The 12,897-nt window shown below is 46.9% G+C and overlaps 1 protein-coding gene across 2 annotated transcripts in view; it reads right to left on the bottom strand.

The window, feature by feature from the left end:
* LOC124595918 (neither inactivation nor afterpotential protein C) overlaps nt 1–12,897 on the bottom strand; it is a 386,219-nt gene that overhangs the window by 277,014 nt on the left and 96,308 nt on the right. For both annotated transcript variants that reach the window (XM_047134827.1, XM_047134829.1), the window contains exon 6: nt 10,490–10,641. In XM_047134827.1, coding sequence (XP_046990783.1) covers nt 10,490–10,641 — 152 coding nt within the window. The remainder of the gene's footprint in view (nt 1–10,489; nt 10,642–12,897) is intronic.

The following is a 12,897-nucleotide window of genomic DNA, read 5'->3' as shown; positions in this document are numbered from 1 at the left end:
ATGCCTCCTTCCCCGAGCGGGAAGGCGTGCCGTTCGCCGGCACGAATCCACCCGGCGGATTCGTGTCGAGGTCCGGTGTGCCGGCCAGCCTCTGGATGGTTTTCAAGGCGGTTTTCCATGTGCCTCGGCTTCTGCGGGCTGGTTCCCCTTATTCCATCTCAGTTACACTATGTCGGTGACTGTTGCGCAGACACTGTCTCCAAGTACGCGAACACCATAATTACTCTACCACGCAAACGTTTGGTGTTACACTCGTCCGGTATGAGACGTTCCTGGTGGGGTCCACTGAGGGCCGAGCGGCACAATAATCCTGGGTATGTTGTGGGGCGGCGGTGGGGTGGGTGGACTGCTGTGGCCTGTTGTGGGGCTATGGACCACTGAGGGCTACGGCGGGACGAAGTCTCTCCGTCGTCTCCAGGTCCCCGGTTCAATATACAAAACACATTACACAATGCTTCTCTCTCAGGACTTTTTCCAACGTTTTTAGTTGCGTAAAATTCCCTAGGTGCTGTATAACTCTTTTATTGTTGTACATAGACGACCAGATGCCATCTCCAGACCCCTATGCACTCCATATACAGAGAATGCTGAAGATAAGGTGGGTAGATCACGTAACTAATGAGGAGGTATTGAATAGGATTGGGGAGAAGAGAAGTTTGTGGTACAACTTGACTAGAAGAAGGGATCGGTTGGTAGGACATGTTTTGAGGCATCAAGGGATCACAAATTTAGCATTGGAGGGCAGCGTGGAGGGTAAAAATCGTAGAGGGAGACCAAGAGATGAATACACTAAGCAGATTCAGAAGGATGTAGGTTGCAGTAGGTACTGGAAGATGAAGAAGCTTGCACAGGATAGAGTAGCATGGAGAGCTGCATCAAACCAGTCTCAGGACTGAAGACCACAACAACAACAACATACAGAGAATCACATACGTCGATCTATGCATAATGAGAGACATCAACACCTGGATTCTATGAAGTTTTCGAGGGGCGTGTCCTTCGAAAATCTAACAACTTGTTGTACTTGGAATACTTGACAACAGCTTCTGAAAACATGAATATCTAATCGACCGTTGTGTGCCTGGGTAGAGCTTCGATCTATACTAGTTACTACTCGTACTTCACATGCAGATACGACGAAGTAGTTAAACTAAATGGGAAATGCAGGTTCAAAGAGAATATAGTAAGCAGTAACTTTGTCATGGAATATTGCCTACGAAATACGAGTTTTGGTACTTTAATAGTGGCAACTATTTATTTACAGCCGGTAAAAAATAGATGCGTGTTTCAAAGTTTTACTGAACTTCAGAGTAGTCACCAGCATTGTGTATAACCCGTTGCCAGCGATGTGGAAGTCGTAGGGTACTCTTAGCAGTACCGGTTGTGTTGACAGTTGACGCGGTCTATTGCCCGACGAATTTGTAGCAGTTCTGAAGCGAATGCCGTGAAGTGTTTCCTTCAGTTTAGATATCGGGTTAAACTTACGAGGGCTTAAGTCAGGGGAGTGCAGTAGGTTGTATAGCTCTTGGCAGCCCCATCACTCAAACAAATCAGTAACAGCTTGCACTGTACGTGCTTGAGCATTGCCCTGTAAAATGATGATCAGCTCCTGCAGAAAGTCTCATCACTTCTGTCTCTAAGCTGGTCGTAGGTTGTGTTCCAAAAATGAACAGCATAGAGACAGAAGTGATGAGACTTTCTGCGGGACCTGACCGTCATTTTGCAGGACAATGCTCAAGCACGTACAGTGCAAGCTGTTACTTATTTGTTTGACTGTTGGGGCTGCCAAGTGCTATACCACCTACTGCACTCCCCTGACTTAAGACTTAAGACTTACGCGTAAAATTCCCTAGGTGCTGTATAACCCTTTTATTGACCTTTCGAAATTTGCTCTTATAAATTCTTATTCCCGTGGACACGTAGAATTCTACCTGAAACATATTTTTCTTTATAACGGGGAGCAACCAACAATACTGTGTGTCGCATGAAAGACGTAACGCGCATTATTTTAGGTTGACTCCAGCCACACGTTGCAAAGACGAAATAGCAAATACATTCAGAGACACGAGACAAAATGTGCCCCGTGACACATACAAGGGACGCACAAGAGATAATCAGGTTAAATGGTAGAATATTATTTGTGGCAACAATAGGACGTGCTGCCATAACTACAACTTCTTCCCCCTATCTCCACACAAATGTTAGATTACCTGAAGGTCTTCCTGTGTCTTGGCTGGAGCATAGTTGGGAATTGAACCTAAGGAATGGTTTCAGACATAACATGTAGAATAAGAGACAGAGGGAAGGACACAAACAAATAACAGGCGATGCTAAGGAAAAGCTGCCATTGTGAATTTGTGTTCTCTCATTCTCTAAATGCTGTCTCGCTTTTATTATACACTACTGGCCATTAAAATTGCTACACAACGAAGATGACGTGCTACAGACACGAAATTTAACCGACAGGAAGAAGATGCTGTGATATTCAAATGATAAGCTTTTCAAAGCATTCACACAACTTTAGTGCCGGTGGCGATACCTACAACGTGCTGACATGAGGAAAGTTTCCAACCGATTTCTCGTACACAAACAGCAGTTGACCGGCGTTGCCTGGTGAAACGTTGTTGTGATGCCTCGTGTAAGATGGAGAAATGCGTACCATCACGTTTCCGACTTTGATAAAGGTCGGATTGTAGCCTATCGCGATTGCGGTTTATCGTATCGCGACATTGCTGCTCGCGTTGGTCGAGATCCAATGACTGTTAGCAGAATATGGAATCGGTGGGTTCAGGGGGGTAATACGGAACGCCGTGCTGGATCCCAATGGCCTCGTATCACTAGCAGTCGAGTTGGCAGCCAGCAGCATGGATTATCAGCTCGGAGACCATGACTGCGGTTACCCTTGACGGTGCATCACAGACAGGAGCCCCGACGATGGTGTACTCAAAGACCTACATGGGTTCACGAATAGCAAAACGTCATTTTTTCGGATGAATCCAGCTTCTGTTTACAGCATCATGATGGTCGCATCCGTGTTTGTCGACATCCCGGTGAAGGCACATTGGAAGCGTGTATTCGTCATTGCCATACTGGCGTATCACCCGGCGTGATGTTATGGGGTGCCATTGGTTAGACGTGTCGGTCACCCCTAGTTCGCATTGACGGCACTTTGAGCAGTGGACGTTACATTTCAGATGTGTTACGACCCGTGGCTCTATCCTTCATTCGATCCCTGCGGAACCCTACTTTTCAGCAGGATAATGCATGACCGCATGTTGCAGGTTCCGTACGGGCCTGTCTGGATACAGAAAATGTTCGACTGCTGTCCTGGCCAGCACATTCTCCAGATCTCTCACCAATTGAAAACGTCATGTCAAGGGTGGCCGAGCAACTGGATCGACACAATACGCCATTCACTACTCTTGATGAACTGTGGTATCGTGTTGAAGCTGCATGGGTAGCTGTACCTGTACACGCGATCCAAGCTCTGTTTGACTCAATGCCCAGGCATATCAAGGCCGTTATTACGGCCAGAGGTGGTTGTTCTGGGTACTGAATTCTCAGGATCTATGCACCCAAATTGCGTGAAAATGTCATCACATGTCAGTTCTAGCACAATATATTTGTCCAATGAATACCCGTTTATCATCTGCATTTCTTCTTGGTGTAGAAATTTTAGTGGCCAGTAGTGTAGTTAATGACACATTATGTGTATATAAAATTGAATAGACTTTTTGCCTGTTATTTGTTTGTGGCCTTCCCCTGTCACTTGTTATACGTACATTTTATAGCTGAAACACCTGTCACAGCTTCAATTTCCGATTCTACCGATGACAGTGAGACAGGAGGATCTTCAGGTAAGCTATAATTTCTCCATTTCTCTGGAGACAGGGGATGAAATTGTGGTTAAGGCACCACGTCCTATAGTTTCCACAAATAATATTCTGCCCGTTAATCTGGTTATCTTTTGGGGGTCATTCTACTGAGACTAACATCGGCATCCTCATTATATACACTTGCGGAAAAAATAGTGCACCTGGAATGACGACATCGATTTTGATCCGATGACGGCTTATGCAACCTGAGGGATAGCAGATGTACTGATAATGATTTCATCGTCGTCCGTCAACAGATAGCTACCAGAGAACCATATTTGTCTATCCTTTAATATGGAATTCTCGCAGCTGGCAGGCTCAGTGTGGTGCAAATGTGTGGAGCAAGCAGGCAACCATGCCACGAAGACCCACCTGTGCTTCATACATCCTACAGAACAAGTTTGAAAGAGGTCAAATTGTGGCATTCCGAATAGTGAGATGGTCCTTTTTGAGATATGCCGTACAAGCTTCACTTGCTGCGTCATTTGTGTTATCGATGATGGTATCAATGTGCACGTGAACCTTCTCACACTCATAGACAAGGTTCTTGACTCCCATGCAGCACAGACGCCCGCCAGGATCCTCGTATTGTATGGGCAACAGTGGCAGATCGTACAGCTACCACAGCACAGATAAGAGGGCTTGTGAGCCCAGACGTGTTGCCACGAACTGTTGCGAATCAATTATTAATAGTGGGATAACAGGCACGCACACCCTCTTCTACTCACGCTACGGCATCATCGTGCATGGCTCGATTGGTGCCGTCAGAGGATCACTTGGAAGATGGAATGGCATGCCCTGGTCTCCAGCGAAGAAAGTAGATTCTGTCTGCACGCAAGCGAAGGCCGTTTGCGCGTACGATACACTCCTGGTGAGCTCTGTGTCGTAGAGTGCATTCGTCCAAGATACACTGGACCTACCGCAGGCTTTATGGTCTCGGGTGTGATAAGCCTTTGGTGTTTCTGGAGGGACGCTGAAAAGTGCACGGTACATGCAGACTGTTTTTAGACCCGTTCTTCTGCTGTTCTTGGAGCAGCAAGGTGATGAGTTGTTCCAACAGGATAATGTTCACACACACACACACTGCCCGGAAAACTCAATGTTCCCCCCAAGACGTGGACAACTTCCTTGGCCAGCACGGCCTCTGGACTTGTATCCAATCGGACACGTGTGGGATATGATGGTAAGAGTAGTGACTCGTGCGACTCGTCAACCGATAACTCTTATAAAACTAAGCCAGCAGGTCGAGCAGGTGTGGTATAGCGTACTCCAGGACAGTATTCGGCAACTGTACGATTAACTGGATGCCAGAGCCAGCTCCTGCATTGCCGCCAATGGAGGCTACAGCTCGTACATACACACATCAAAAAACGTTTTGCATCACCCCGGTTCCGAGAACTCCAGAAGATAGACGTTGACTATGGATGTTGTATCACAGACACAGTCGATTTGACTGTTCAGATATGTCATTAAACCCACCAAAAGATGTAAAAAACCATGCATGAGCAGCACCTATTAGACGGAGGGTGTCCGACAGCCGATCAGTTCCAGGCTTTCCACGAGGAAGGAGGTACACGGCTCGTGTTGACTGCAGTTCAACCATGCCTAGACGGTCAATACCGCGGTTCGATGGTGTCCACATTGTTGCTTTGTGCCAGGAAGGGTTCTCAACAAGGGAAGTGTCCAGGCGTCTTGGAGTGAACCAAAACGATGTTGTTCGGACATGGGGGAAATACAGAGAGACCGGAACTGTCGATGACATGCCTCGATCAGGCCGCCCAAGGGCTACTACTGCAGTGGATGACCGCTACCTTCGGATTGTGGCTCGGAGGAACCCTGACAGCAACGCCACCATGTTGAATAAAGCTTTTCGTGCAGCCACTGGATGTCGTGTTACGACTCAGACTGTGAGCAGTAGTCTGCATGATGAGCAACTTCACTCCAGACGTCCATGGCGAGGTCCATCCTTGCAAACACGACACCATGCAGTGCGGTTTAGATGGACCCAACAACATGCCGAATGGACCGCTCAGGATTGGCATCACTTTCTCTTCATCTATGAGTGTCGCATATGCCTTCGCCCAGACAATCGTCGAAGACGTGTTTGGAGGCAATCCGGTCAGGCTGAACGCCTTAGTCACACTGTGCAGCGAGTGCAGTAAGGTGGAGGTTCCCTGCTGTTTTGGGCTGACATTATGTGCGGCCGACGTGAGCCTCTGGTGGTCATGGAAGACGCCGTAACGGCTGTACGATACGTGGACGCCTTCCTCCGACCGATATTGCAACCATATCGGCAGCATATTGGCGAGGCATTCGTCTTCATGGATAACAATTTGCGCTCCCATCGTGCACATCATCTGAATGGCTTCCTTCAGGATAACGACATCCCTCAAGTAGAGTGGCCAGCATCTTCTCCAGACATGAACGCTATCGAACATGCCTGGGGATAGATTGAAAAGGGCTGTTTATGGACGACGTGACCCACCAACCACTCTGAGGAATCTACGCCGAATCGCCGTTGAGGAGTGGGACAATCTGTACCAACCAACCTTGATGAACTTGTGGATAGTGTGCCACGATGGATACAGTCATGCATCAATGCAAGAGGACGTGCTACTGCGTATTAGAGGTACCGGTACGTGCAACAATCTGGGCCACCATCTCTGAAGGTCTCTCCGTATGGTGGTACAACATGCATTGTGTGGTTTTCATGAGCAATAAAAAGGGCGGAAACGATATTTGTGTTGGTCTCTACTCCAATTTTCTGTACAGGTTCCGGAACCCAGGTGATGCAAGACATTTTTTGATGTGTGTATAACTACAATTTCGTCGCTGCAATGTGTAGCTGGAGTCAGCCCAAAACACTGCACGTCGTGTCTTTTATGCAACGCTCAGTGCTGACGGTTGATTCCTGTTACAAAGAATATTACGTTTAAAGTGGAATTTTAAGTGCTCACGGGAATAGAAATCAAGAAGAGAAAATTGTCAAAGATGAATAAAAGTTTCGTCCAGCATCCCTGGGAGTATTACGTGGTAAAAAACGTGGAAAACAGCCCTGAGATGGAGATGGAGGCGCTATTCAGCATGACAGACTGAGTGGTCCCAAATTGGTTGATAATCGTTTTAGCGATACATATTAATATGGGCAGTAAAACAGGAAGAATAACAACTACTCCAGCAGAGTGGATAACATCGGAAGTTCACTGAGGCTTTTTGCGTATAATGCTGTAGTATATCGAGAGGTTGTAACAGTGGAAAATTGTACTGAAATGCAGGAGAATCTGCAACGAATTGACGCATGGTGCAGGGACTGACAATTGGATCTGAATGTAGACAAGTGTAATGTGCTGCGAATACATAGAAAGAAGGATCCTTTATCATTTAGCTACAATACAGCAGGGCAGCAACTGGAAGCAGTTAATTCCATAAATTATCTGGAAGTAGGCATTGGAGTGATTAAAAAGGGAATGACCATATAAAATTAATCGTCGGCAAAACAGATGCCAGACTGAGATTCATTGGAAGAATCCTAAGGAAATGCAGTCCGAAAACAAAGGAAGTATGTTACAGTACACTTGTTCGCCCACTGCTTGAATACTGCTCACCGGTGTGGGATCCGTACCAGATAGGGTTGATAGAAGAGATAGAGAAGATACAACGGAAAGCAGCGCGCTTCGTTACAGGATCATTTAGTAATCGCGAAGGCGTAACGGAGATGATAGATAAACTCCAGTGGAAGACTCTACAAGAGATACGCTTAGTACCTCGGTACGGGCTTTTGTTGCAGTTTCGAGAACGTACCTGCACTGAGGAGTCAAGCAGTATATTGCTCCCTCCTACGTATATCGCGCGAAGAGACCATGAGGATAAAATCAGAGAGATTACAGCCCACACAGAGGCATACCGACAATCTTTCTTTCCATGAACAATACGAGACTGGAATAGAAGGGAGAAACGATACAGGTACTCAAACTACCCTCCGCCGCACACGGTCAGGTGGCTTGCGGAGTATGGATGTAGATGTAGATGTAGAGACAGAGCAGTGCTGCTGTATGGCGGTAGCAATGGTGGTTATGTCGGTGTTGGAATACAGGTAATTCTTATTACTTTACTGTTACAGACCTGTCTAATGTCCCAGAATACATAGCACATGCAGCAAAATGTCGCAAATCTGAATCACGGATGGTGTAACTAACTAACTGGCGAAGCAAACATGTACAAAGAAAGATGAATCATCTACTGTTGATGTTTTAGAACAGAGTGAATTCCTCTCGATGGGTAAGGGCTAGACGTTTATGTGGACATGCAAAGGAAGCGAGTGTTGTCTTTTCCCGTAGACTTTCCCGGCGTAATAACTGCTGATATTCTTCACGGGTTTGCAGCCGGATCATGTCGTCGTCCAGGTGAGTTACTGCTCGTGCACTGCCTTGCAGGACCTGAATTCCAGCCACAACGACGGAAACCTTTATACACCATGAACAGAGCACCGCGCGTGCGCGAGATGATGGGCAGCGCCTTCTGGCGGCAAGTAGACACGCAGCGCGCCGGTGGGAGAAGACGGCAGAAACGATAAATCGCAATAGCACTAGTTGGAAGAATCCAGTGATCGAAAAGAAGACCGTTGTTGTTTAATGTCGGGCAAATTCGGATTCCATATCTTACTTAGAGGAAAACCTTTGTCCCTGTTACATGATAATCTAATTTCAATGGATTCTTTAAGAACCCATTCCCAATAGCAAGAAGCAGCAACGATCAATTGTGTCATGTCATACATCATCCTGTGTCCTTCGCTAACGCAGTGTTCCGTTACTGCCGACTTCTCAGGCGGGAACAACTGAATGTGCCGATGATGTTCCACACACCGGTTCTGAATAGTTTGACTCATATACTTCTTACCACAGTGACACTGAATTTCATAAACCCCGGGCCTCCTCAAGCCCAAATCATCTTTAGCTGAGCCAAGAAGGGCTTTAGTCTTGGCCACTGGCGTAAAAGCACTTTTAATATCATATTTTCCTAAAATTCTTGAAATTTTGGATGATATACTTCCCGCAAAGGGTAAATAAGCAACAGCTTCAAAAGTATCCTCTACTGGCTCGCGTGATGGACCAAACTGAAGAGCACGGCGTGTTTGTTGTTCCGTATATCTATTCTGTTTAAAGACAACCTTCAAACGATCAAGTTCTTCTTTCAAATGTTCTGCGTCATAAATGGCATAAGCTCTTTTCACCAGAGTCCGCAAAACTCCAGTACGTTGGTGTGGTGGATGACAGCTGGTCGCATGAACTAGTGCTGCTGCGATTTATCGTTTCTGTCGTCTTCTCCCACCGGCGCGCCGCGTGTCTACTTGCCGCCAGGAGGCGCTGCCCACCATCTCGCGCATGCGCGGTGCTCTGTCCGTGGTGTATAAAGGTTTCCGTCATTGAGGCTGGAATTTACGCCTCCCGTCCCCCACGCGGATCCTCTATGACCTCATTCCTTTCCCCCATCTGCTCCTGTTCCTCGAACATATCAGCATACTCTACACCTCCCGCCGCCTTGATCCCCCTCACCCCCTGGTTGCTCCTCTCCTCTCCCATCCCCGCCCCCTGCCACGTCTTCACTGTTGTGTCCCCCCTAACCTCCATCTCTACACCCATCGTCTCTTTTCCCACAGTGGCTTCCATCAACTCCCCCTCCCGGATGATACCCTCTCTCCCTCCATTTATCTCTCCTATCAACTCTGATCCTCACCCCCCCTCCTTTCCCCCATCCTTTTCTTGGGCTCCCTCTCCCCCCCTTCCATCCTCTTTTTTTCTCCACCTACCCTCTCTCTGCCCCCCTTCTCTCCCCTGAGTCCTTCTGCATTTCCCTCCTCCGCCTTTTCCCTCTCGCGTCTGCCCGGCCCTTCCCCCCCCCCCCCTTATGAGTCCTCTCCCTCCTTTGGTTGCCCCCCTTTCGCTTTTCCTCTCCTCCCTCTTTGTTTTCCCCCTCATCTCTCCAGGTCCACCCCCCATCTGCCCTAGGCTATAGTGTGCCCTCTTTGTGCAGACATTTTAGTGCAGTGTTTACAGTGAGTGTTCAGTTTTCCGAAGTGTTGCGAACGGCCATCATACTGTTGCTGGGTGTGATTTTATATCTCTTGCGAACAGAAACCAGACTGTCGCCATGTTTTTTTTAATTCTCTGTCTACTATGTTACCTGTCTGCATCCTGTGTATTTTTATTCGCTTTGCCAACCCTTTGCTGTATGTTTTAACTTTCCCCAATTTTCCGCCGATTTACAATTTAAGTTCTCGTTTTATCGCCTGCTTTTATTGTTTCTTAGCTTCTCCTTACATTTTAAAATGCGTGTAGGCTGCAGAGCAGCGTTATAAGCTGCTGCCAGCTCGCCCCCCTTGGAGGGAATCGAAATGCAGTGAAAAAAAAAAAATGGCTGGAATTCAGTTCCGGCGAGGCAGTGCACGAGCATTAACTCACATGAAGATGCCGGCCAGCTGGTCCACCGAAATATTGTGTTTGAACGACGACATGATCCGGCTGCAAACCCGTGAAGAATATCAGAAGCGTGTGTTGTTGGAGACACAGGTACTGCTCTGAGAGTTTTCTGCAGCTACAGAGCGGCCAGAGACTCACCTATGGCCCAGACGTCGACCCTGTTGTCGTAGCCGCCCTCCTCGCCGGCCTCCGACGCGGCGACTCCCGAGCAGCTGCTGATCAGCTCCGGGGCCATCCAGCACGGCGAGCCCAGGCAGGAGTTCCTGCGGCCCGTCGGAGACTCCAGCTCCCTGCACACAGACACAGTAGTCGCGGTCAGCACGCAGCACTCGCATTCTGTTCGGCGGCGGTTCAGATCCCCAACCTGCCATCTATATTTAGGTTTTCCAAGGTTTCCCTAAATCGCCCGAGACAAATTCAGTTATAGTAAGATGGTATCTGTTCTTTCGGACACGTCCGACACGTCCGAAAGAACAGATACCATCTTAGTATATGTATAGTTAAGGCTCACCGGCCACTTGACCATCATCTTCTTCTGTGCGAAACCACAAACAGTGCCCGAACTCTTACGGGAATCGGGAACGCGCCGCGAGTAATGAGTATAATGGGCGGGGGCACTACGAATGTAGTACGGGACAATACGTTGAGAATGTGGGTTTCGCGGGAGGCGTGCCAGAGATAAATCCCTGCAGTCGCGCTATCCTCTGTGTCCTCGGTGGCTCAGATGGGTAGAGCGCCTGGCATGTAAGCAGGAGATCACGGGTTGGAGTCCCGGTCGGGGCACACATTCTCATCTGTCCCCGTTGACGTATGTCATCGCCTGTAAGCAGCTATAGGTGTTCATTTCATTGTAAATTCAGTTATGGTTCAAAAAATGGTTCAAATGGTTCTGAGCACTATGGGACTTAACAGCTGAGGTCGTCAGCCCCCTACAACATAGAGCTACTTAAACCTAACTAACCTAAGGACATCACACACATCCATGCCCGAGGCAGGATTCGAACCTGCAACCGTAGCGGTCGCGCGGTTCCAGACTGAAGCGCCTAGAACCGCTCGACCATCCTTGCCGGCTCAGTTATGGTTCCCTTGACTTTTAGTTTACCTAGTTTCAGTGAAAGGCATCGTGTTGGCAATGAGGATGAAAATGCATGCTTTGTAATTTATAAACAAAAACTGTTTTAAACACCAATACGAGGCGAAGTCATAAGGTTTTAATTGTTGTTGTTGTCTTAAGTCCAGAGACTGGTTTGATGCAGCTCTCCATGCTACTCTATCCTGTGCAAGCTCCATCGCCCAGTACCTACTGCAACCTACATCCTTCTGAATCTGTTTAGTGTATTCATCTCTTGGCCTCCCTATACAATTTTTACCCTCCACGCTGCCCTCCAGTTCTAAATTTTTGATCCCTTGACGCCTCAGAATATGTCCTACCAACCGATCCCTTCGTCTTGTCAAGTTGTGCCACAAATTTCTCTTATCCCCAATTCTATTCAATACCTCTCCATTAGTTATGTGATCTACCCATCTAATCTTCAACATTCTTCAATAGCACCACATTTCGAAAGCTTCTATTCTACATCTACATCTACATGATTACTCTGCAATTCACATTTAAGTGCTTGGCAGAGGGTTTATCGAACCACAATCATACTACCTCTCTACCATTCCACTCCCGAAAAACGGACACCTAAACCTCTAACGTTCTGCGTGGTGTCTGTTTGTTCTATATCATGTCTCCCTACCACTTTCACGCAACGACGCTCTGAGCGTGTTTTTTTAGGGAATTGACTAGTTTGAACCTGGGACCTGTTGCTGGTAAGGAGACGCCAGACGACACATGACATGTAGAATTCAGAAGAGTTCAGTGAGACTAGCGATGATATAACCAAATACTTAATGATTTCAGCGTCAGCTCCACTGGACTCCCTGTAAAAGAATCTTAATACTAACTAAATTTAGTGAAAGGGCTTCAAGGCTTTCCTATTTTTAGTTAGCTGGTAAAATAACGTCGAAAAAAGCAGTTAAGTTTACAATTGGAAATTTTATTCTACTCACAAAACATTGTTTATATATTGCACTATTGATAAAAGGAAATGTTTTAATACAGGAGGGTAAAAACCGACTGCGTTCAACAAAAATGTGAACGAATATTCGCTGAATGGGTTTCCAAGTTCTACAATGGATCGAAGGATGACCTATGCCATATCACATCTATAATCTAGATTTAAATTAAGTTTCACAAAAGAGAAAACAATCAAAATGGTCTACAGTGGCCTTCAATTATCTTAATTACTTATCCAACTTGTCGTAAATTACAGTGGCTGATGTGGCTTCTCAATAACTATATAACAGAAAAATTATCGCGTTTCAGATTTTTACTTCAAGTGGCAAATGTGAACACCATGAGCTTTAATTGACGATCGACACTAGTATTACGCAAAAAGGGGATGTAACAGATGAGACTTCTGCAGTTCTGAGTGAAGCTTTATGCTCTGTTATGCAGCATCGCGTGTGTTCATTACCTTGTCGGCGTTCGTCTGGGGGCG

Source organism: Schistocerca americana, chromosome 2 (assembly GCF_021461395.2).
Source record: "Schistocerca americana isolate TAMUIC-IGC-003095 chromosome 2, iqSchAmer2.1, whole genome shotgun sequence".
Taxonomy (NCBI): domain Eukaryota; kingdom Metazoa; phylum Arthropoda; class Insecta; order Orthoptera; family Acrididae; genus Schistocerca; species Schistocerca americana.
Note: the sequence above shows the minus strand (reverse complement) of the source record. Positions and strands in the feature narration are given on the sequence as shown.